We start from the raw sequence: 26,821 nt of genomic DNA, 5'->3' as shown, positions 1-26,821 counted from the left end.
TGTTTCCCTAGCTCTACCATGTACCAGGTCATTCCTTCCCCACCTCTACCATGTGCCAGGCCAGTCCTTCCCCATCTCTACCATGTGGCAAACCACTCCTTCCCCACCTCTACCATGTGGCAAACCATTTCTTCCCCACCTCTACCATGTGCCAAGCCAGTCAGTCCCCACGTCTACCATGTGGCTAACCACTCTCTCCCCACCTCTACCATATGCCAGGACACTCCATCCCCACCTCTACCATATGCCAAGACACTCCATCCCCACCTCTACATGTGGCAAACCACTCCTTCTACACCTCTACCATGTGGCAAACCATTCCTTCCCCACCTCTAACATGTGCCAGGCCAGTCCTTCCCCACCTCTACCATGTGCCAGGCCAGTTCTTCCCCACCTCTACCATGTGCCAGGCCAGTCCTTCTCCACTTCTACCATGTGCCAGGCCACTCCTTCCCTAGCTCTACCCATGTACCAGGTCACTCCATTCCATCTCTACCATGTGCCAGGCCACTCCTTCTCTAGCTCTACCATGTGGCAAACCACTCCTTACCCACCTCTACCATGTGCCAAGCCAGTCCTTCCCCACGTCTACCACGTGGCTAACCACTCTCTCCCCACCTGTACCATATGCCCCGACACTCCTTCCCCACCTCTACCATGTGGCAAACCACTCCTTCTACACCTCTACCATGTACCAGAGCAGTCCTTCCCCACTTCTACCACCTCATATGCCAGGCCACTCCTTCCCTAACTCTACCATGTACTAGGCCACTCCTTTCCACCTCTACCATGTGCCAGGTCATTCCTTCCCTAGCTCTACCATGTACCAGGCCACTCCTTCCCCACCTCTACCATGTGGCAAGCCACTCCTTCCCCCACCTCTACCATTTACCAGGTCATTCCTTCCCTAGCTCTACCATGTGCCAGGCCACTCCTTACCCACCTCTACCATGTGGCAGGCCACTCCTTCCCCACCTCTACCATGTGGCAAATCACTCCTTCTCAACCTCTACCATGTGCCAGGACACTCCTCTCCTAGCTCTACCATGTGTTCTCTTTCCCAATCTCCACCAAGAGCTGGACCACTCATTTCCCATAAGACCAACCCCTTCCATAGTTTACCTAAACAACACAGTGAATATTACTTAACAAGAAGAAAAAATCTTATATTTTATCAGCACATTAGGTCATAGAACATAAGGCCCAGGTTTACACATTTGGTTGCTGGTTCTCTTGTATGTAGACTCTGAGGAGTCAAATTTAATATTGCGTTATCGGTGAATACACGCATTCCATCCATAACTGTGGCACTCATTGTTACCTGCTTTTCCTATTTGCACTGCCAGCTTGGTTAGTTTCCCCTGTAATACGGACTTCTCCTTTTTAGGAATACTGGCTTTTTTCTTTTCACGTTCCTCCATTTCTCCACCTTCTGCACTTTTCAGAGGCTGCATCTCCATGGCAACGGCGCCATCCTGCTTTTTTGCTAAAAAAAAAAAAAAAAGAACAGGAAAATCCAGTTATTGAAAGTCTCAAGGGTCCTTTTTATGAGGTCATGTGACCTACACCAAATTTTGTCCTATTCAGCCTGACATTGCATTGTCCCACTCAATCGGTTTTTCCGAAAAGTGATAAATTGGTAAGTATAACATTATTTCCTAAATATTTAAATTCAACCACTCAGTTTTTAAAAGGCTTGTCTATTACCAGGACAACCTTTTCTTGATCTAAATGTATGGCCCCGATAAAATAAAAAAAAGCTTACTCTCACCTCCCGTGCTGGCAGCGTTCCAGTGATATCGGCACTCGCGGTTTCGGGGCTCTTGTGCAGTTTTATGACATGCGGTGTCTTCCGCCCAATCAGCACCCGTCCCTCTGTCCCTACCTTCTGTCGAATGGAACTCAGGAAGAGGAAGTCAGAGACCAGTTGCAGCACGGACTTTCCTTTTCATGTTCTATTTGACAGTAGGCGGAGACAGTGACGCCAGCTCTGATTGGGCACTGGGGTCACATGTCACAACACCGCATCACAGCCCCAAGAGTGCGAGTGCTGACACCACCGGAATGGCGCCGGCACAGGTGAGAATACGCTTTATTATTTTATCGGGTCAAATATTTAGATCAAGAAGGGGTTGTCCTAGTAGTGGACAACCTTTTTAAGATTGATAAAGAGACAGCAGTCAATCAAGTTTAACCTATTATACTACAGGATATGAGGTGGAAGACAAATCCAAATCTGAATCTTAGTGACTCTCTGTCACCAACCCATTTACAGTTCTAATAAACCTTTAAAAAGTAAGTGTCGCTTTAATTCAATCAATAGTTCACAATAAACAAGAAACTTTGTAACATATCTTATCAGAGAAATCTGCTTCTTTCTCCTGGACTCATGTTTACTTCTTAATTCATGGGTAAAATTATTAAAATCTGTATTCAGTGAACACAGACTTTTACATTACTGAGATAGGAGACAATTGGTGCTCAGAAGATTCTATGTCGAGGGGAGGAGGAGCTAGAGGCCGACACAGACATTCTGCTGCAAGTTCTCCTGAAATGAAACGTACAATTTATATCTAATAAAAAATATGTGTAACTGTCATTTCAGGAGACCTTGCAGCAGAATATCTGTGTCTGTCTCTAGCTCCTCCCTCCTGCCATCTTCATGGAAACTTATAAACACCAACCGTCATCTCCTATCTTAGTAATGGAAAAGTCTGTCTTCACTGAACATTGATTTTACCTATGAATTAAAAACTAAATTCAGGAGGCAAAAGAAGCTGATTTATTTGATAATATATATTAAAAAGGCTTATTTTCATGTATATTATTGATTTACTAAATAAACATTAAAACAACGTCTACTCTTTAAACTATATTGCATCTGATAATAAGTAACTTTGTTCAATGAATTTACTATGACAACTTCTTTAGAGGCTTCCATACAGGGGCAGACATACCGCATGTGCAGCCTATGCGGCTGCACCAGGGCCCAGAGATGGAGGGGGGGCCACTGCAGGGCGGCTAATAATGAGGGCAATCTGGCCTGTCTCTCTGACCCCGATGGGCCCCTGGATAAATTGCCCTCATGTGCAGCGGGCAGGGAGAGATCCCTGCAGCTCTGCTGCCTGCAAGAGGAAATGACAGCGGAGCTGCAGCAATCCATCCTGCTTCCTGCCCGCGCTTCCTGTCTCACATAGCAGTCAGCAGAGAGGGTAAGGTGCCGGAGACAGTGATGCTGCAGCTGGCTGCGGGAGAGCGTGCAGAGAGGTGAGAGGTGCTGTCAGCTATGTGTGTGTGTAGAGATGAATGATGGTGTGTGCGCGTGGGTGCGTAGCACTGCAGGGGAATGTGAGAGGTGAATGATGCTGTGTGTGTCTGTGTGTGTAGGTGGAGGAGAGGGCAATGATGGGGTGGTGGGGGAGGAAGAAATGATGGAGGTGGTGGAATGGGCAATGGTGGTGGGGGAGAAGGCAATGATGGAGGTGGTGGAAAAGACAATGATATTGGTCGAAAGGACAATAATGGGGGTGATGATGAGGAAATGATGGTGGTGGTGGAATGGGCAATGATGGGGTGGTGAGGGAAAAGGCAATGATGATGGTGGGGAAGGAGGAAATGATGGAGGTGGTGGAATGGGCAATGATGGGTGTTGGGGGAGAAGGCAATGAAGGAGGTGGTGGAAGGGAAAATGATGGTGGTGGAATGGGCAAAGATGAGGGTGGTGGTGGAAAGGATAATGATGGTCGTGGCGGAACGGGCATTAATGGGGGTGGTGGGGAGGAGGAAATGATGGAGGTAGTGGAATGGGCAATCATGGGGGTGGTAGAGGAAAAAGCAATGATGGTTGTAGTGGAAAAGACAATGATAGTGGAAAGGGCAATGATAGGGGTGATGCGGGAGGAAAAAATTATGGAGGTGGTAGAATGGGCAATGGTGGGGTGGTGGGGAAGAAAGCAATGATGGAGATGGTGAAGAGGACAATGATGGGGGTGGGGGAGAGGACAATAATGGGATGCTGGGGGAGGAGGACAATGAGGGGTGTGGGGGATTGGGATGGGGAAGGGGGATTTATAATCAATTTAGTAACAGGGGGAGGTGGAGGAAGACTTTATTATCGCTTATTATGTCTAACACAGTCCCTTAGTATATAGTGAAATCACTTATTATACATTGCACAGCCCCTTAGTATATAGTGTACTCACTTATTATGTATAGCACAGTCCCATAGTCTATAGTGTACTCACTTATTATGTCTAACACAGTCCCTTAGTATATAGTGTACTTATTATGTATAACACAGTCCCTTAGTATATAGTGTACTCACTTATTACGTATAACCCCATCCTTAGTTACATAGTTTTCTCTTTTGTTATGTATAACACCGTCCCTTATTACGTACCATCCTCTCCAGTTATATATGATGCCGTCCGTTATTATATAGCTTCCTCTGCTGTTATGTACAGTGCTGTCTCTTACATAGTGTATTCTTGTTATTTTTGTTATTCACAGCGCCCTCTTTTATTACCTAGTCCCCTCTCTTATTAGATATAAAATGACTGCTGATGGAGGAGCCGGTGACCAGACTACCAGTCCATCAGCTCCTCCATTAGAAAAGAAGCATTCCCATGCTCCATCAGCCATCATTGCATTATATATCTAACAAGAAAGGACGGTATGTAATAAAAACAGGGCTCTATATAATCCCAATATGTAAGGGACGGTGCTGTATATAACAAGATGGTGCACTGTATAATAAAGGATGGCAAAATACATGTGTGAATGTGTGTGGCTATGTCCGCCCCCCTGCTTCCATAGTCTCACTGCTCTTACAGCAAAGATTCCTTCTTTGATGGAGCAGAAACCTTCATTTCTTTAGAGGCAGTGGAAGCCTCCTTGCCTGTATAATTACATGTAGATCATTAGACCTGTAATATACTGTATTTAGCCATAGGTATTAGGTAAAGTTTTGCTTGCACTATGACTAGTGATTTGTAAAGTGGTACGATAAGTTTTCTTCATGTGCATCCTTGCCCCCCTTTTTATGATTATTATGCATTCCATAACAGTAGCTGACTTGGCCTCAGCTGCCTCACACTCTTTTCTGTCCAGTTTGCTGTAATATTCGTAAGTTTTTCTCCATCACAGTTTTAGCTAGTATTTCCTCATTTGATATGTAATGGTGGCTGGCATTTAAAAGGAATCTGTCATCAGATTTTTACTATATAATCTGACGGCAACATAATGTAGGGGTTGAGAGCCTGATTAATAATAATAATAATAATAATCTTTATTTTTGTATAGCGCCAACATATTCCGCAGCACTTTACAGTTTGCACACATTATCATCGCTGTCCCCAATGGGGCTTATAATCATATTGTAGAATGATTCCAATGATGTGTCATTTGTTAGGCTGTGTGCTATAGTTTCAATACAATCAGTGTTTTATGAGCAGGATATTCTCAGTGCAGGACTATATCTTACATGCACAGGTCAAGCTAATCTGTGTAACCCTGCCTCCACCACTGATTGGCAGCTTGCTGACAATGTACAGTGTACCCAGGAAGCTGCCAATCAGGGGTGTGGGTGGGGTTATACACAGGTCAGTATTCATAGCACTGCTACATCTACATCAGAGAAAACAGATATTCTAACAAAACTCCACCAAGCAGTCCAGTGAGTGACGCATTTGTGGAATCAGGGTTTCTGACCCTAGAATACACTGCTCTCAGATTAAATAGCAAAACCTGCTAACCTTCCCAAGCACATAACTATATGAGAAGCCTATAAGTACAAAATGACTGTTCAAACCAAGCACAGGAGTTTGGTGCACCCTTGTTTTGCATCTATGTTCAACTTCCTCTGACATTACAGGAGTCAGAGGAAGTACGGACATAGACAGAAAACAATTGGGTGGGAAGATGCATTGAGTTGCTTGGTCTCATCAAAGGCTTACTGAGCCCCTGTGCTAGGTTTGGACAGTCGTTTCGTACTGTCTCCCTTTAATGGAATTAAACCTCATTTCAATTTCTCTGCCCAGACCTCCATCTAAATCCCTTTATAGCATAGCACACCTTCTGCTGTTTGTTATTTCACTCAGTTTTGTTCTATCTGCAAAAATATTAATAAGACACTCCCTTTAAAAGGGAGATAAATAGAGCCCACCCCCAAATCAAATCCCTCATCAGTTAGTAAGATAAGAGCACTAGGTCACCAGGTTATTTCTCCGCAGCAAAAGGATAGCCCATTGATTTAAAATGAAATGGTGTAATTCTTCATTTCCCCTGTGGGGGTGCTGCAGAGAATTTCTATACTCAGTGAAGCACTTTCAGCAATCAAGAAGAGTTCCAAATTTTGTGACAATCGAAGGTATTGATCAGAGCACCTTCCTGAATTACGGTGACGAGGTGAGAACATTTTGTCAATGATTCATAATGGAAATTTGATTATTCACCTGAGGAATGTGCGTCAGGAATGGTGTGTCCAAACTCAATCTTTGTAACACTGCGTTAATATTTTCAAGCTATAATTTTAAGTGTTCCGCTGGGTAGTGCGAATATTTTCAATTTCTCATATCCATTTTTAAGCTGCTATTGTGCCCTACTGAGATGGCATTGTTGTCATACAATTATGCTGCTGGATGGAGGCAGCTACTCGACCATCAGGCCTCCACCAAAACAACGCACCTGAGGCGTTTAAATGCAGGCCCACAATAGGAGCCCTGTCAAGCCTTCTCGCTGCAACAGAACACACCCTGTTGTGTCTCATTCCACCGGTATGAAGTGGGCAGGGAAGAATGAGCAGCCTGATTGGCTGAGAGCCTCCACGCTGTGATCAAACCATTGTGTCGAAATAAACATTTAGGGGGGAGAAGAAAAAAAAACACACATAGTTGTACGTCCGTTCTTCCGCTGAGAACTAATCAATAGCAGCTTACAATAAAATATTATAACACTTAATATACGTGGCCATATTATTGTAAAAGAGAAACATGTAAACATTTATCGACACCTAACCAGTGGAAGGTAAGAAGAGTCCTCCAACTTAAAACATAGACTAAAGGCACCCAGTGGGTTAAAGTCAGACAAAGCTGCCAATTTCAACAGAATTGTGCAACCATCTGTGTCAGGACTGGAACCCAGCAGCTCTTGTGTACAAGGCAACAGCTCTTTAGACAGTTCCTTGTTAACCCAGATATAAGTACCTGTGTTAATCCTGATGGTCTCCACCTTGAGTTCCTGATTGTCTCCATGCTGAGTTCCTGATTGGCTCAACCCTGTGATCTCCTGATTGAGCACCCTACTTAAACATGGCAGTGCACTTCCTTGCTTGTAAGATTATTGAGCTCCCAGCCTTTAGTCAAGCTTTTTTCCACATGCTGCTTATTCTCAAGATTATACTGCTGCTCCTATGTACCGACCTTTAGCTATTCCTGACTACGTTACCTGCTTATCCTCCAAACTACACTGCTGCTCTGTGTACCACTTCTGGTTATTCCTGACTACACAGCCTTCTTATCCTCCAAACTACACTGCTGCTCCTGTGTATTACGCAATCTACTTATCTTCCCAACTATACTGCTGCTCCGCGTACCGACCTCTGGCTATTCCTGACTACATTACTTGCTTATCTTCCCAACTATACTGCTGCTCTATACTGCTGCTCCTGTGTACCGACTTCTGTCTATTCCTGACTACGTTACCTGCTTATCCTCCCAACTATACTGCTGCTCCTGTGTACCGACTTCTGGCTATTCCTGAATATGCTACCTGCCAGTGCTGCCCCTAGTGGTTGCAATACCATTACTCCAAACCAGGTTAGTCCATAACAATCTGATGTGTATGGGGCCTTCCAACTCTCCATCCGACAGTTGATATTGGGAGAGAAAAGGATCACACATTTTAAACATTGCCAAGGGCTCATGTATATAGGAAGTTAGAAGAAATATTCATCTGCCAAAGTATTGAAGAAGAAATTGGCAGTGGTGTCCGGGCGCTGCCAAGTTTGTCACAGGTATTGAAATAAAAAAGGGTTTGATACCGTGTTAGCCAGTTGAAGAAAGATTGCTCTAAGTGGGAAAAGCAAGATAATCTCTAACAAAAATAACTAGATGTGTATTTCCTGAAGGAAGTACAGATAGTGCTTTGAAATGGTGCCCAGGCTGCCCCTTTAAGAGAGACTTGCCTGCTGCTCCTGCAAGACTTTCAACTCAGGATCCGTTTTAACTGTGGGTGCCTCTCAGGGGCCACTTTGGCCTCTGGGTCCGATTTGGTGGGCGGGGCCACTCTGGGTCTAATTTGGTGGGCGGGGCCCTTCCGGGTCCGATTTGGTGGGCGGGGCCACTCTGGGTCTAATTTGGTGGGCGGGGCCCTTCAGGGTCTGATTTGGTGGGCGGGACCACTCTGAGTCTGATTTGGTGGGCGGGGCCACTCTGGGTCCGATTTGGTGGGCGGGGCCACTCTGGGTCTGATTTGGAGGCCAGGGTGGCTCAGCCTCCGATTTGTAGGCTAGGGTCGATCAGCCTCCAATTTGGAGGCCGGGGTGGTTCTGCCTCCGATTTGGAGCCTGGAGTCACTCATCTTTCAATTTGGGGCGCTGGCCCTTTAAGACTCATTTTGGTGCGCCGGCCCTTTAAGAATCACTTTGGTGCGTCAGCCCTTTAAGAGCCAGTTTGGCTCACTGGGCTTCTAAATCCACTTTGGCGCACATTCTCTCTCAGGGGCATGCGTCATGTGATGAAGCTAGATTTGCATTTGTGCTGTGGGTTTTGCTTTAAGAGCTGAAATTATCTGGCAGAATCTGTGTTCTGGGGGGGTCATGTGAAGTTCGTAGGCATTGGCATAGCAACTGGGTGTGCCTGCGCATATCAATGAGCTTAACTGCCATTTGAATCGCCTCAGGGCATGTTTTCTCTGTGGCAACATTTTCCCATTGAAATGCATTGAGGAAAATGTTTTTTCAAACGCAAATTGCGCAAAAACTACAAATCTGATCGACATGAAAACTACTTAGCACATCACTCGTGGACGCTGGCTTCGAAACGACACCTCAACGGAGTCTGTGCGTGTAGCGGTTTGGGACGCATTAATTGCGGAAAATCAACTGAATAATAATCATAAGAAGAAGAAGCAGAAGAAGAATAAGTTAGCAGCGTTCGGATTACAAGATAGTGCTTTTTTCAAGCACTATAAAAATAAATGATGTTACAACACAAGCTTTCGAGACTTCTTAGGTCTCTTCCTCAGGCAAAGTGAAGAAACAAATATATGCACAAAAAAAGAATGTATTAAGCCAGCTAGGCAATAACTTACTGATTAGTGGTGGGTCCTACCCCTGGGATTTGGACCCATCAGCAAAAGTAGGATTTTTTTTTATCCCCGTTACAAAATAGAGCAGCAGGTCAGATGCCCCACCATTGCTCTCTAAATTCCCTTTGGAGCTACCAGAATAAGCTGAGCGCTGTGCTCAACAGCCCCATAGGGAATGAATGGAGCGGAGATCGAGTAACAGGATAAAAGTGCTGATCGGTGCAGATTTCAACAGCCGGACCCCAATTGATCAATAAGTTATCAATCGGAGTAACCTTTGACTCTGCCCTGTCCTTCAAACCGCACATCAAAGCTCTTTCTACCTCCTGTCGCCTCCAGCTCAAAAATATTTCCAGAATCCGTGCTTTCCTCAACCCTCAATCTACTAAAATCCTTGTGCATGCCCTCATCATCTCCCGTTTCAACTATTGCAACATCCTTTTCTGTGATCTCCCTGCTAACACCCTTGCACCTCTCCAGTCCATCCTTAACTCTGCCGCCCGACTAATTCATCTCTCTCCTCGCTACTCCTCCGCTTCTCCCCTCTGCAAATCTCTTCACTGGCTCTCATTCCCTCAGCGTATCCAGTTCAAATTACTAATACTGACCTACAAGGCCATCTATAACCTGTCTCCCCCATATGTCTCTGAACTAATCTCCTGATACCTTCCCTCACGTAATCTCCGGTCCTCCCAAGACCTCCTTCTCTCCTCCATACTTATTCGCTCCTCACCCAACCGCCTCCAAGACTTCTCCCGAATAGCCTCTATTCTCTGGAATTTTTTGCCCCAACAAGTCCGACTATCAACCACATTTGGATCCTTCAGACGGAACCTGAAAACCCACCTCTTCAAGAAAGCCTACACCCTGCAATGACTCCGCTACCTCCTTCTCTCTCACCACTACCGGAGACATCACCTCAACCAACACCAGAACTGCTGTCACCCACCAACCTACTGTCTCCTTCCCCACCATCCTGTAGCATGTAAGCCCGAAAGGGCAGGGTCCTCTCTCCCTTCTGTATCAGTCTGTCGTTGTTAGCTTGCTTACTGTAAGTGATATCTGTAATTTGTATGTAACCCCTTCTCATGTGTGGGGAGGCAGTGAACGGGCAGGTGCCCAGGGGACCGCCATCAGGGGTCCTGAGGGAACGATGCTGGGAGGACAGTAAAAGAAAAGACTTGACTGAAGTTGTCAGAGAAACAGGGGACAGGGCAAGCTTAACAGGAGCAGGGGGCGTGCTGAAGTGGCAGTTGACAGAGAGCCAGACAACAGACTAGAAGTCAGGTGAGATAGAGAGGACCGAGGGAGCGAACGGTGTGTTGTGGATAGACCGACAGGGCCATGTGAAAGGAAAGCCTAGGACTTACCGACTAGTGACACGTGAGAGCCTTGCATCGGCGGTCGCTCCCCTCATACGGTCGCATACAGCCGCCCCGCTGTTTCCCGTCCTGCTGTGACAAGTCCACGACTTCCACTGACCGCTGTGACTATAGACCATTCCTTTACAGCGATCAGGACACTGCCCCCCTGCCTTCTTCCACAGCTGCGGCCCTGTCATCACTGGCCACTCGCTACAGGCGGCAGTAGAGGCCCCAGTCTGGTTTGCTGAGGGACTCTGGGCAGAGACTGGTGAACGGTAGATTTAGAGACTGTGTCATCACCGCTCCCCACCGGCATAATTTCTTCAGGGCCTGTTGCGCCCCAACGGCCTCATTTCTTCAGGGCCTGTTGCGCCCCACCAGCATCATTTCTTCAGGGCCTGTTGCGCCCCACCGGCATCATTTCTTCAGGGCCTGTTGCGCCCCACCGGCACTGTTTCTTCAGGGCCTGTTGTGCCCCACCAGCCTCGATTCTTCAGGGACTGTTGTGCCCCACCAGCACTGACTCTTCAGGGCCTGTTGTGCCCCCCCAGCACCGATTCTTCAGGGCCTGTTGTGCCCCACCAGCACTGATTCTTCAGGGACTGTTGTGCCCCGCCAGCATGGATTCTTCAGGGCCTGTCGTGCCCCACCAGCACAGATCCTCCAGGGCCCGTCGAACCCAAATCATCCCGGGACATCGGGGCATCAAGGCAGCCGCATCAGCGGCCTCTGAGCGGCCGCATCTGCGATGCTGAACGACGCCTGGAAGGATAAGTTGTCCATAGGAAATAAGGACTCTTAGTTCGGCCGTACGTGGCCTACAACACCCGGACTAGCCGGATTAGTCGCATTTAGTATAAGGAAAAGTGTTGTAAATGTTATTGAGTTCCTGCGAGGACAGTTTGTTGTTGCACATTTGATTTGCTCAGCACAGCCCCAGCGGCACCAATTTATAAATATTTATTTTACCAATCACACTCAGTCTCGTGTCTCGTTACTGCATCTTGAGAATCTGCTGGTCACTACACATGTACAGTACCATGGAATCAATGGTGCTATATAAATAAATAATAATAATAATAACCTGTGAATATATGATAACTTGTCTTCACTAGACAGCCCCCTTTCAGTATTAAGATCCTTGAGTGGGGACTACATCTGCCTGTAGTGTTGGATTAGTTACCTTCATCCTTTGAGTGGGCTACATGTATTCATCCTTATGGTCACCTCTTTAATACAAGCACTTAACAAGCTTACCCTGTGGCAGAGGTGGGTCATGAAATTTGTGATCAGTGATCAGAATTGAACATAACAGTTAAGAGAATACTAATTTCTGTGGCAAACAGAGCAGTGGGGGAGGGCTCCTGCTGCAGACAGTTGCCTTACAGAATAGACCGGTCTTGAATAACCTCCGGAGATTTGTATAGAATTTTTTTGATTGCAATATGAGTCAAGATGGGATCAATGAAAGAACATTATTAAAGGCAAAATTTCAGTAATTTCCTTTAATTCTTTTGTGTATTATCTAAGCATAGTTTTTATTTTAACTTTATGGACAGGATGCTCATTGGCGACCAATCAGCAGCAATCTCATTGTTAATAAATTCCAATGAAGTTGACTCAATAGAAGGATTTTCTCGAAGAGTAAGATATATATATATATATATATATATATATATAGCTGAAGAGAATGGGACCCTTACAGAATACAGGCAAAGCTATAGTATCCCATGTGGTAATGGTGATAAATATTGATTAATCACAGAAATAGCAGTTGTTCTGTGTAGATTGACAATGAACCCTCAGAGCAATTTAGTCTGATGAGCTCAATGCACCACAGTCCAAATGCCTTAGATAATTATTAATCGCAGCATCCTTTGGCAAATAGTTCCATGGTTTCTCTGCTCTTACAGTAAAGAATCCTTTCTGTGTTAAGGGTGAAACCTTCATTCCTCTAGACAATGTGGACTATCCTCCTATCTCAAGACCTGTGAACTGAGGTCCTAACCAACATAAGTATTCCATAAAGGAAAAAAAAGTCTACGCCTATTGCCAAACCACATTGCTGAACCCAAACCAGGACCAAGATTTCTGCAAGGCACAGAAGACCTGCCAATGCTTGGAAAACCCCAAAGGGTGAGTAGAGTAATGACAAACCTTCTTGGATACTTCATAATAACTTCTTTTCCAAACAATTTTATTAACATTTTATAACAGATCATACATAAATGCAATATATATATAGTGTTTTATAAGAAGGAGATTATCACTAGAGGACAAGTAAATCTGCTGTCAAGTAGTCCTTCATATTCATGAGCTCCATGTAACCCCACCCCCATCATTGATTGGCAGAGTAACAGCTGCCAATCGGTGATGTAGGCGGGGTTACAGCTCAACATTCAGAGAACTGCTAGATTTGCAGCAGATAAAACGGGGAAGCTGCAGCAAGCAGCCTAGTAAGTGACACATCGCTGACAGCTTCCATCTTTGACCACAAAGACAAAGCACTAATTTGTATGCTGAGATTATTTCACAGTCACATATGGCACTCTTAACACATTACCTTTATTTTGAATATTCTCCACTGCCCCATCCTGCTGCTTTCCTACAACAAAAGAGGGGTGACAAACACAACACTTGAAAACAAACAAGACAGTACACTGTAACCACACAAGTAGACAAGTGTTACATGGCAGGAGGGTTCATGCTGGGCAGCCAAAGCAATGCTCTACATGGAACTGAGAAAGACTGATGGAAGGAGACAGGACAGGCAGCTTCTCACAATGTGATCAATCCATTCCAATTTTTTTGTAATCTACAGTACAGTAATCTTGAATTATTTTGAACTATTGCAGAAATTGAGTCCTGCACAAAACTGTAGTGATTTGGACTCTCGTGGTTAGAAAAAAAAAATGGCATATTTTATGTTCATTTTATTTTGGGATGTAATCCTGCTAATTATGCAAATTGTCTCTTTAGAGAGGAAGAGGACTAGAACTCTAGTGCCACCTATTGGAGGTAGCAATCCTAAAAGTCAATGTCGACCATTTAACGAGCCTTGTTACATGGCTTAGAATAAAAGCCAAGCCAGAATCTCAATTTGCAGACACGGTGTTTCGGGGTACTGCCCCTCGTCAGTGCAAAGTGTGAGATCTGGTTTGGCTGTGAGAGAGGCGTCTGACCGGGATCCAAGGGGTAACGTTTCTCCTTGCGGAGAATGACATGCTAAGCATGCCATCTCAACATGCTTAGCATGTCATTCTCCGCAAGGAGAAATTATACTTCTTGGATATGGGACGTAATGCAGAAAGCATTCAAAGAAATTAGTGGAGTACCATCACTTTAATGCAAGGGTGAGATAAGAATCAGTGACATCAGTGCTCGATACCTAGAGCCAACAGCTTGGGAGTATAAACTCAGTGAGTGTGGTTTTGACAGTCACTGCTGCAACTGATAAATCTTGCAGTTGCATTTCCTGTAGTCTATGAATGTCAGATACTATAAAAAAAAAGTGGACCAAAGATTGCTAATTGTTACAATTGATATTGTATAATATATATTTTAGGCTGGACTTTAACAATAACTTATTAGTATGTTTTTGGTGTATCGAAAGGGAACTGGAGTATTTGCAGAAAACCTATACAGTACTAGGATAGTAAAAAAATAAGCTCAGCCACTTATTTTACTTTCCATGTGTGAATGACAATCATTTCTCTCTGCTTGAATTTTAGTATGTTTAGAGCATAATTGTTAGGATTATAGGTGCCGCTCTGGGGTACAATGCTACCCCAATAGCCAACTACAGTATGCATGGTTTGGAATTAATTTCATTTAAATGACAATGACATTCATTCTTTCTACACAATAAAACTGCACAGGATCACACAATATTACAGCAAAATGTTACACCAAAATGTATTGTCTCAAAATAACACAATGAACAAATCACAACTCGTGGCTATTTTCTTAGATTGTCCCTCCATTTTAACTATTTACCATCTACCTTTTATGTATAATTGTGGTCTTTTATTTGCATATATAAAGAAAATATAAAAATATAGAGATTTAGCTTTTGAGGAAATGTAATCCAACATACTGGATTCTCTAATCTGCTGAGAGATAAGCGGCTGCCACCCTTAGGGTACGTGCACACGCTGCGGAATCCGCTGCGGATTAATCCGCACGGATTTTGCAAAAACCGCAGATAATCCGCAGGTCCAAAGACCTGCGGATTATCTGCGGTTTTGCCTGCGGTTTGGTCCTGCGGATTCACTATCTCCACAATGGTGGAGATAGGAACCCGCAGCGGTTTCCGCAGAAAGAATTGACATGCAATTCTTTCTGCGGATTCAAAACCGCAGCAAATCCGCGCGGTTTTTTCCGCAGCGTCGGCACAGCGTTTTTTTTTTTCCCATTCAAATGAATGGTACTGTACACCGCAGCTAAAGCTGCTGCGTGTCCGCAGCGGCCAAAACCGCTGCGGAAACGCAGCGGAATCTGCAGCGTGTGCACACAGCCTTATTCTGTTCCAAAAAGCATGAGTGCTCTGCCTGTTATTGGAAGTTGCAGAGAGATAGTGGCTCATGCAGCCAGCATCTATAATATATATATTATATATATTATATATATATTACAAGGCTTGATAAAGATGGGTCACCGTTGAAACGTTGCCACTTGAGGATCAGTAAAGTATCCACTTTTTTTCACATTTAATTTGAGTGCTGCCTATTTTTTTACTTTTGTTTATATATATATATATATATATATATATATATACAGTTGTGCTCAAGAGCATACATACCCCAGCAGAATTTTTGCTTTCTATGCCTTTTTTCAGAGAGTATGAGTGATACCACCAAAACTTTTTCTCCACTCATGGTTAATGGTTGGGTGCAGCCATTTAAACTACTGTGTCTTCTCTTTTTATATCATAATGACTACCCAAAACATTCAAATGACCCTGATAAAAAGTTTACATACCCTGTTGATTTTGGCCTGTTAACATGCACAGAAGTTGACACAAATAGGTTGGAATGGCTACTAAAGTTAACATCCTCACCTGTGACTTGTTTGCTTGTAATTAGTGTGTGTGCATAAAAACTGAGTGAGTTTCTGGGATCTAGACAGACTCTTGAATCTCTCATCCAGCCACTGATGTTTCTGGATTGTGAGTCATGGGGAAAGCAAAAGAATTGTCAATGGATCTACGGAAAAAGGTAGTTGAACTGTATAAAACAGGAAAGGGATACAAAAAGATATCCAAGGAATTGATAATGCCAGTCAGCAGTGTTCAAACTGTGATTAACAAATGGAAAATTAGGGGCTCTGTAAAACAAAACCATGATCAGGTAGACCCACAAAAATTTCATCCATAACTGCCAGGAAAATTGTTCAGGATGTAAAGAAAAACCCACAAATAACATCAGCTGAAATACTGGACTCTCTGAAAACTAGCGGTGTGGCTGTTTCAAGATGCATAATAAGGAGGTACTTGAAGAAAAATGGGCTGCATGGTTGAGTCACCAGAAGAAAGCCATTACTGCTCAAATGCCACAAAGTATCTCACCTACAATATCTACAAGTATCTCACCTGCAAAACAGCACAGAGACAAGCCTCAAAACTTTTTTTTTTGCCCACAACCATAAACGTTACATTTGGAGAGAGGTCAACAAGGCCTATGATGAAAGGAACACCATTCCTACTGTAAAGCACAGAGGTGGATTGCTGATGTTTTGGGGATGTGTGAGCTACAAAGGCACAGGAAATGTGCTCAAAGTTAAAGGATAAGATGAATGCAGCACATTATCAGCAAATACTAGAGGCAAATTTGCAATCATCAGCCCCGAAGCTGCACATGGGTCGTATGACAATGATCCAAAACACAAGGCCAAGTCGACAAGTCATTGACTAGAGCATAACAAAATGAATGTTCTGGAGTGGCCAGCTCAGTCTCTTGACCTCTTGTATTATTGAGCCACTTTGGGGAGATGTCAAGTGTGCAGTTCATGCTATGACAGCCCAGGAATTTACAGGAACTGGAGGCTTTTTGCCAAGAAAAGTGGGCAGCTTTACCATCTGAGAAAATAAAGAACCTCATCCACAACTACCACAAAAGATTTCAAGCTGTCATTGATGTTAGAGGGGGCAACACATGGGACTACGCGTTTCGGCGACCTAATCCGCCTTCTTCACGGTCCAAACCAGGACCGTGAAGAAGGCGGATTAGGTCGCCGAAACGCGTAGTCCCATTTGCGTTTATTTCTGCCATGCACTCTGGTTCCTGATCCTTGTGGGTCGTCTTTTTAACCTTGTTGAAGAAATAAAGAAAAGCATCATTTTACTCCAACCCTGGTTCGCTGAGTTCTTGCTGGATTTTCTTTTTGTTCTCATATATATATATATATATATATATACATATATATATATATATATATATATATATATACACACAGTGGATAAGGAAAATATTCAGACCCCTTTCAATTTTTCACTCTTAGTTTCACTGCAGCCATTTGGTAAATTCAAAAAAGTTCATTTTTTTCCTCATTAATGTGCACTCTGCACCCCTTCTTGACTAAAAAAAACCAGAAATGTAGAAATTTTTGCAAATTTTTAAAAAAATAAAAACAGAAATATCACATGGTCATAAGTATTCAGACACTCATATTTAAGTCACATGCTGTTCATTTCCTTGTGATCCTCCTTGAGATGGTTCTACTCTTCATTGGAGTCCAGCTGTGTTTAATTAAACTGATAGGACTTGATTTATAAAGGCACACACCTGTCTATATAAGACCTCAGAGCTCACAGTGCATGTCAGACCAAATGAGAATCATGAGGTCAAAGGAACTGGCCAAGTAGCTCAGAGACAGAATTGTGGCAAGGCACAGATCTGGCCAAGATTACAAAAGAATTTCTGCAGTACTCAACGTTCCTAAGTGCACAGTGGCCTCCATAATCCTTAAATGGAAATAATTGGGGACCACCAGAAGTCTCCCTAGACCTGGCCGTCCAGCCAATTCTGAGAAATCGTGGGAGAAGAGCGTTGGTGAAAGAGGTAAAGAAGAACTCCAAGATCACCATGGCTGAGTTCCACAGATGCAGTAGGGAGATGGGAGAAAGTTCCACAATGTCAACTATCACTGCAGCCCTCCACCAGTCGGCCCTTTATGGCAGAGTGGCCCGACGGAAGCATCTCCTCTGTGCCAGACATATGAAAGCCTGCATAGAGTTTGATAAAAAACACATGAAGGACTCCCAAACTATGAGAAATAAGATTCTCTGGTCTGATGAGATGAAGATAGAACATTTTGATGATAATTCTAAGCGGTATGTGTGGAGAAAACCAGGCACTGCTCATCACCTGCCCAATACAATCCCAACAGTGAAACATTGTGGTGGCAGCATCATGCTATAGGGGTGTTTTTCAGCTTCAGAGACAGGACGACTGGTTGCCAGCGAAGGAAACATGAATTCGGCCAAGTACAGAGATATCCTGAATGAAAATCTCTTCCAGAGTACTCTGGACCTCATACTTGGCCGAAGGTTCACCTTCAAACAAGACAACGACCCTAAGCACACAGCTAAAATAACAAAGGAGTGGCTTCAGAACAACTCTGTGACCTTTCTTGACTGGTCCAGCCAGAGCCCTGACGTAAACCCAATTGAGCATCTCTGGAGAGACCTGAAAATGGCTTTCCATTAACGTTTGCCATCCAACCTGATGGAACTAGAGAGGATCTGCAAGGAAAAATGGCAGAGGATCCCCAAATCCAGGTGTGAAAGACTTGTTGCATCATTCCCAAGAAGACTCATGGCTGTACTAATTCAAAAGGGTGCTTCTACTCAATATTGAGCAAATTGTTTGAATACTTATGACCATGTGATATTTCAGTTGTTTTTTTTTAATAAATTTGCAAAAATGTCTGACCCAAGTCAATCAGTTTAAGGGAAATGGTACCAAATGCTAATGGAATGGATGGAAACTTTTGACTTTGCATTAAGTAATAAAAATGCCTTAAAACATTATCTCTCTCATTATTCTGTCATTTGGCAAATATTAATAATTATGGTAATCGTAATTGACCTAAAACGGGGAAGGTTTTCATCTGATTTCACGTCAGATATTGAGAAAAACATGCAGATGTGTCTTCTTATATAGTGTGTGGAAAATTATGGTTTCAACTGTATAGTATATATGGGTGCTGGTGGAACATATGCCAGAACACAATGCCAACAAAACACTCTGCCTTCTCCAAGGTCTTTAGATATAGGATTAAGATCCAGGTGAACGAAAGTCTAATTACTGCTCTGGATTCATGACAACTATCAGGGCACTTATGAAATCAAACAGGGAAGGCACCTAGACTTCCAAACATTTGCCATTGTAGCCCCATATCTGTACCTCATGATTAGATGCCACAGGTGACTTGAAGAACTGTCTTGAAAAGAGTCAGTTGACTTTGACGTGACCTCCACACAAGCGATTGCCAGCAAGCAGGTGAAATCAAATATAAAAATCCCTTGTCTCATCATTTTGTCAGGGTGAGTTTTTTAAATTTCTTTTTGTAATAAAGCTACGGATAATGCCCAAATACCAGCAAAACAAATAATGATGTTTTGTGGTCTCTTCATCTGCATAGCTTACTCAAGTCTAGTTTGTCTAGAGCAGACAAACTGAGTAGAATGTATTCCGAGGCTTTGTAGAACTAATTCTGTGAACCCTAAGATAAATTTGACAATACCGATTTGGTGCTATTTCTAATTTCTGAACTTCAATATTTTTTATTAATTTTAAAAGAGTCAAGTCAAATATGTATAGCATCGTTTCATACACAAACACAAAGGAACATGTCGAAAAAAACAGTTAAACCAATATATCAATAAAGTTTATCTTCTTTTTTGATCTTTACCTCCAACAAAACCAGAGCAAGAAAAGTTATCAAGCTCTTTACTCACTCTGGATCCACTAATATAGCTATTACTCCTTCTAATGAACCACATGACTCTAATGTAATGTGTGTCTGGTCAACCATCATCAGAAATCCAGCACAAGTAAATGAGTTGGATACATCCGTATAGGCCATAATGATTTTGGAGAACTGGTCGAGATTGGTTGTGGACTGGTAGACCCAAAAAGTCCACTTCCAACAAAAGGTAGCAGTTGTATCCAAGCTCTACTGGCCCAAAGACCCTTCAGCCACATAAGTAGGGAGTCCCAGAAAATTTAAGTTGCTCTTCTTATCACCAATTTATTTTTACATACATTCTCTTTTTTTCCCCAGTTCAGTAGTCTACAACCTATGGCTCAACATTTCTTGCAAAACGTCTTTCGAGCTACAGGACACTTCACAACAGCTGGAGGCAAAAGCTTGGGGACAATTACTCATGGGAACGTAACATGGTCTTTTCCGATGGTTGATTTTGTCATGCCATGTTCCTCTAACTACATATTTCATTTTGTTTTCTAGTTTTCACTCTCATCCACTCAATGTCCAATGAAGCATTCAGTTAAAAGTCTGCCATGATGCCATGTATCGGTAGATCTTCTCTACCAACAGAAATCCAGGTCAGCGCAGAAGCATGGAGATGTCTACATTTTGTTTTCTACATGGATTTATGATACCTAATAAAGTAACTCAGACTGTGAAATTTACCTTTTTTGTCTTTCTTCTCTTCCTCTTCTCCACCAGCTCCAAGCAAGGTAAAAATGATCCCGGTCTGTGAGTTTACACCAACAGCTGTCACCACCATCCTGCCAGACCCCTCCATGACATGGGTACCTGCCAACACATGACTCATGATGAGTACTGCAACTAGACAGCAGGGACAGATCTTCATCCCTCTCCTGCCTGGTTCAAGTGAGGTCTTGACGTTACGAATTACAGCACAGATCACATTACGAGCTTTGCCAAAGTGCCTGCAGTCCAATTATGCTTAATATGCCAGGGCTGTTATAAGAGAGGAAGAAAGAGGTGAACGTGAGCCAGTCACTGGGGTTCCTGCTGTGTCCACCTGCTGTCTGGGTCTATCTGCTGCCATTATCTACAAAATTAAGCCTTTGGCTTTTGTAATGTTTAATACGCCATTCTGGCTTATTAAATAAGGGAAAGTAACAGTAAATATAAAAATTGTCACTTTGCTTTTAGCAATCAGAACGATTCAACCAAAATCATAATACCTTTATTGACTCGGTGCAGTAAATTACAAGCAATCCCACATGGAAAAAGTAATTGTGACCCTGGTCAAGGACGCAGACTTTGAAATATTTTGCGAAATTAACTCCTTCCTCTTATGAATGTATGATTCCAGGAAAGTGCACTTTAAAAGATGTCTTTCATCTCTAACAGCTTTAAAAAATAGGGATTGTCTCGTTCTGAAACTGAATTTTGACTTCTGTATTAAGAAATTAAGCGTTAGTAGAGGAAGTTTCCAGAGCCTACAGTGGGGAAAATAAGTATTTGATACACTGCCGATTTTGCTAATTTTCCCACCTACAAAGAATGGAGAGGTTTGTAGTTTTCATAGTAGATACTCTTCACCTGTGAGAGACAGACTCTACAAATAAAATCCAGAAAATCACATTGTGTGATTTTTACATAATTAATTTGTATTTTATTGCATGAGATAAGTATTTGATACAATAGAAAAACAGAACTTAATATTTGGTACAGAAACATTTGTTTGCAATTACAGAGGTCAGACATTTCCTGTAGTTCTTGACCAAGTTTGCACACACTGTAGCAGGGATTTTGGCTCACTCCTCCATACAGATCTTCTCCAGGTATTTCAAGTTTCGGGGTTGTCGCTGGGCAACTTTGAGTTTCAGCTGCCTCCAAAGATTTTCTATTGGGTTCATGTCTGGAGACTGGCTAGGCCACTCCAGGTCCTTGAAATGCTTCTTATGGAGCCACTCCTTAGTTGCCCTGGCTGTGTGTTTCGGGTCATTGTCATGCTGGAAAACCCAGCCATGACACATCTTCAATGCTCTTACTGAGGAAAGGAGTTTGTTAGCAAAAATATTGCGATACATGACCCCATACATCCTCCCTTCAATACGGTGCAGTCATCCTATCCCATTTGCAGAAAAGAACCTCCAAAGTATGATGTTTCCCCCACCATGCTTCACGGTTAGGACGGTGTTCTAAGGGGTTGTAGTCATCCTTCTTCCTCCAAACACAGTGAGTGGCATTGATACCAAAAAGTTCTATTTTGGTCTCATATGACCACATGACCTTCTCCTATGTCTCCTCTGAATCATCCAGATAGACATTTGTGAAGTTCAAACGGGCGTGGACCTGTCCTGGTGTGAGCAGGAGGACCTTGTCTGCCCTGCAGGATTTTAATCCATGGTGACGTAGTGTGTTACTAACGATAATGTTTGAGACTGTGGTCCTAGCTCTCTTCTGGTCATTGACCAGGTCATTCTGTGTAGTTCTGGGTTGATATCTGACCTTTCTCAGAATAATCCTTACCCCACGATGCAAGTCCTTGCATGGAGCCCCAGACCGAGGAATATTGACAGTCAACTTGTGTTTCTTCCATTTTCTACTAATTGTGGCAACAGTTGTTTCCTTCTCACCAAGTTGCTTGCCTATTGTCCTGTAGCCCATCCCAGCCTTGTACAGGTCTACACTTTAAGGCCCCGTCACACTAAGCGACTTACCAGCGATCCCGACACCGATATGAAGGTGTCAGGATCGCTGGTAAATCGCTATGTGATCGCTGGTGAGCTGTCACACAGACAGCTTCACCAGCGATCAGCACAGCGATGCCGAGCGCCCGGCATCGCTGGCCATCCTGTAAAATATAGAATCAAAATAAAAAATATAGTTATTCTCACCTTCCGATGTCGCATTCAGCCATCCCGCCTCTCTCCACGCTCCGGTCCCAGTGATCCTTTGCGAGAATGACCGCGAGATGTCACAGTCTCGCGGGATAACAAAGTCTCGCGGTCATTTGTGCAAAGGATCACTGGGACCGGAGCGTGGAGAGAGGCCGGAAGACTGCGCGGGACATCGGAAGGTGAGAATAACTATATTTTTTATTTTTTTTAATTATTTTTTTACACCTGATCGCTGGTCTCCCGCTGTCACACACAGCGATGCGTGCTGGCCAGCGGGAGACCAGCGACCAAAGAAATGTCCAGAGATTTCTTCCAGAGATCAGCGATACCGGCAGGGGGGCTGCTCGCTGATCGCTGTCACACACAGCGATCTCGCTGGTGAGATCGCTGTTACATCACAAAAGTTGTGACTCAGCAGCGATCTCGCTACCGAGATTGCTTAGTGAGACGGGGCCTTTAGTCTCTGATTTCCTTAGACAGCTCTTTTGTCTTGGCCATGGTGGAGAAGTTTGAGTGTGAATGAGTGTGTGGGCAGGTGTCTTTTATAGAGGTAACAAGATGAAACAGGTGCAATTAATACAGATAATGAGTGTAGAGCAGGAGGGCTTCTTAAAGAAAAACTAATAGGTCTGTGAGAGCCAGAATTCTTAATAAAATACAAATTAATTATGTAAAAATCATACAATGTGATTTTCTGTTTTTTATTTTTAGATTCAGTCTCTCACAGTTGAAGTGTACCTACGATAAAAACTGCAGACCTCTCCATTCTTTGTAGGTGGTAAAACGTGCAAAATCGGCAATGTGTCAAATACTTATTTTCCTCACTGTATCTATGAGATAAAGGGCAGGGTGATTACTATCTTTCCCTCTAGAGAATCCAGGATAAGCGCACATTATTTCAGTAGTAATTTCTTAATTTCGTCTGTAATGGTACTACCAAGGTACTGAACCATTTCTTCCAGATTTCTAGACTGGTAATAGCTGAACACCAGGGGTATGAGAGGCAGAACACTCTTTGATCAGCTTGTCATTGGTGGGGGGATATCTACCAACTTTTCGTTATCCAAGGTGGAGTAAGATGTACCAACTTAACAACCTCACCCAAATTGCTTGGTGCAGGTGTTTCAGTAAAGGGTGTTGTCCTAAAATATCTACCCTGGCAGCTATCTATTCTTTATGAGGCCCCTAAAAAATAATCTTCAAGTCTATTAGATAAGGTCTTACGTCCTCACCAGAAAGCAGCATTGGGTCTTTCTCTACAGACTTGCGCACATGGTCTGATTCTCCAGTCAATGAGCTTTCGTCAATTTTGAGATCGTTTCCCTGGATCAGAACTCCATCTGCGGGCAGCAGGTCGCCTGCAAAAAATATTACAAAATTAATGAAGTTCATCTTCTTCTGCAATATTAATGCTGTTCTCAAGCAATGATCTGAATACATGTGTGAGTCATCACCCTAGGAGGTCACAAAAGAGGCGAAACTTTACTCTGGAATTATCACTAATATATCAGAAAACTTTCTTATCTTGAGTGATTTTTCCACTGAGCTCAAGAGGCATAAGAAAGCAATTGGAAAACAAGGAGAAAAAACATATCGTATAGAAGAGTTCATCCTTGTGGGACATAATCACCATATTTGATCTGGGCGATGTCTCCCACAATGAGCTCAGCCACGGGAATCTGAATGACTTGTGCGTTTCTGATGACGGAGAATCTTTGCTCTTGTTCTATGCGACTCTGCAGTCCCCGGAACTGTTTCTCCTTACTCCAGTCATTGAAGGCCGTCACCCATACCACACATATCACAGATAACAATATGGCAGCTCCCTCTATCCACCCGGCTTCTGACTCTCCTTCATCATGGCCCCCGCCTTGCACATTTCCACAGTCTGTGAGAGAGAAAAAGATAAGAGATGTTTAAGCATATTTTAAGTGAGTATTGTCAATGTGTTCCTAACATGTAAACTCCACACAGCTTTGTCCCTGGGGTGATTTGCACCCTGGCCTCCTGATGCTTCAAGAAAACAGTGCTAACTCCTGTTAGTGGTTGTCCAGGTTTAAAAAAAAATAAAAACTCTGGCTATGTTCCTCCAAAGATAGAGCCACATCTCTCCACAGGTTGCATGTGGTATTGCAGTTTAACTCCATTCACTGAAATATAGCTTGGTTGCAATACCATGCACAACCCATAGACAAGTGTTGTGCTGTATTTGTGGGGTGGGAGAATTTAACCTTATAAATGGGGTTAGTTGAGACAAAAAACATTATTGGGTGTACGACTGTTACCTTGTGTAAAAGACTGCTACATCTAAGACAGAGAATAGGGTCAAGATGGATCAGAGAACAGGACTAAGACTGATCATTCCAGAGCAGCCCTAGAGCTTTGGGCATGGGCTAATTTCAGATAAAGACATGAGTGCCTGCTGTGTAGCCTAGCCTACAATTGAGTCAATGACTGAGAAGAGACACTGTGTAGAGCAGCAGATCATTCATCGCTGTTCCAGGGCGGGTGGAAGAGAAATGAGTATGGCCTTAGGACTGAGGGATAACTTATGAATGTCAGTGGTTTCTCTGCAAGTGAATGACGAATGTTTGGTGATCTGGAACCATCCTATTATTATTGGCTTGACAAAGTATCAGGACTTTTAAGCAAGTTGTTTAACCCCTTCACCCCCAAGGGTGGTTTGCACGTTCATGACCGGGCCAATTTTTACAATTCTGACCACTGTACCTTTTTGAGGTCATAACTCTGGAACGCTTCCATGGATCCCGGTGATTCTGACATTGTTTTCTCGTGACATATTGTACTTCATGTTAGTGGTAAAATTTCATTCAAATAACTTGCGTTTATTTGTGAGAAAAACGGAAATTTGGTGAAAATTTTGAAAATTTCGCAATTTTCCAACTTTGAATTTTTATGCCCTTAAATCACAGAGATTCGGCACACAAAAAACTTGATAACTAACATTTCCCACATGTTTACTTTACATCAGCACAATTTTGGAACCAAAATTTTTTTTTGTTAGGAAGTTATAAGGGTTAAAAGTTGACCAGCGATTTCTCATTTTTACAACACCATTTTATTTTTAGGACCACATCACATTTGAAGACACTTTGAGGGGTCTATATGATAGAAAATACCCAAAAGTGACACCATTCTAAAAACTGCACCGCTTAAAGTGCTCAAAACCACATTCAAGAAGTTTATTAACCCTTTAGGTGCGTCACAGGAATTTTTTTGAATATTTAAAAAAAAATGAACATCTAACTTTTTTTCAGAAAAAAAATACTTCAGGTTCAATTTTTTTTATTTTACCAAGGGTAACAGGAGAAATTGGACTGCAAAAGTTATTGTGCAATTTGTCCTGAGTACGCAGATACCTGATATGTGGGGGGGAACCACTGTTTCGGTGCATGGCAGAGCTCAGAATGGAAGGAGCGCCGTTTGACTTTTTCAATGCAAAATTGGCTGGAATTCAGATTGGACGCCATGTCACGTTTGGAGAGTCCCTGATGTATCTAAACAGTGGAAACCCCCTACAAGTGACCCCATTTTGGAAACTAGACCCCCCAAGGAACTTATCTAGATATGTGGTGAGAACTTTGAACCCACAAGGGCTTTACAGAAGTTTATAACATAAAGCCATACAATTAAAAAATCATATTTTTTCCACAAAAATGATCTTTTCATCACAATTTTTATTTTCCCAAGGGTAACAGGACCCTAAAAGTTATTGTGCAATTTGTCCTGAGTACGCTGATACCCCACATGTGGGGGTAAACCACTATTTGGGCGCATGGCAGAGCTCGGAAGGGAAGCAGCGCCATTTGACGTTTTTGGCTGGAATTGAGATCGGACACCATGTCGTGTTTGGAAAACCCCTGATGTACCAAAACAGTGGAAACCCCCCACAAATGACACCATTTTGAAAACTAGACCCCCTAAGGAACTTATCTAGATGTGTGGTGAGAACTTTGAACCCCCATGGGCTTCACAGAAGTTTATAACATAAAGCCATACAATTAAAAAATCATATTTTTTCCACAAAAATGATCTTTTCACCCTCAATTCTTATTTTTCCAAGGGTACCAGGACCGTAAAAGTTATTGTGCAATTTGTCCTGAGTACGCTGATACCCCACATGTGGGGGTAAACCACTATTTGGGTGCATGGCAGAGCTCGGAAGGGAAGCAGCGCCATTTGACGTTTTTGGCTGGAATTGAGATCGGACACCATGTCGCGTTTGGAAAACTCCTGATGTACCAAAACAGTGGAAACCCCCCACAAATGACACCATTTTGGAAA

At 43.1% G+C, this 26,821-nt stretch overlaps 1 protein-coding gene across 6 annotated transcripts in view; it reads right to left on the bottom strand.

Moving 5' to 3' along the window:
* ATP2B3 (ATPase plasma membrane Ca2+ transporting 3) overlaps positions 1-26,821 on the bottom strand; it is a 443,364-nt gene that overhangs the window by 64,928 nt on the left and 351,615 nt on the right. For 4 of the 6 annotated variants that reach the window (XM_073590908.1, XM_073590911.1, XM_073590905.1 and 1 more), the window contains exons 5-9: positions 24,147-24,404; positions 23,749-23,874; positions 20,328-20,453; positions 13,234-13,275; positions 1,322-1,486 (exon numbers count right to left, since the gene is read on the bottom strand). In XM_073590908.1, the coding sequence (XP_073447009.1) occupies positions 1,322-1,486; positions 13,234-13,275; positions 20,328-20,453; positions 23,749-23,874; positions 24,147-24,404 (717 nt within the window). The remainder of the gene's footprint in view (positions 1-1,321; positions 1,487-13,233; positions 13,276-20,327; positions 20,454-23,748; positions 23,875-24,146; positions 24,405-26,821) is intronic. The other 2 variants (XM_073590910.1, XM_073590907.1) reach the window with 1 other exon arrangement.

This window comes from Dendrobates tinctorius, unplaced genomic scaffold (assembly GCF_039654945.1).
Source record: "Dendrobates tinctorius isolate UK_male_01 unplaced genomic scaffold, ASM3965494v1 ptg000120l, whole genome shotgun sequence".
NCBI lineage: Eukaryota > Metazoa > Chordata > Amphibia > Anura > Dendrobatidae > Dendrobates > Dendrobates tinctorius.
The sequence above is the reverse complement of the archived record's forward strand: the minus strand, read 5'-3'. Positions and strand labels throughout refer to the sequence as shown.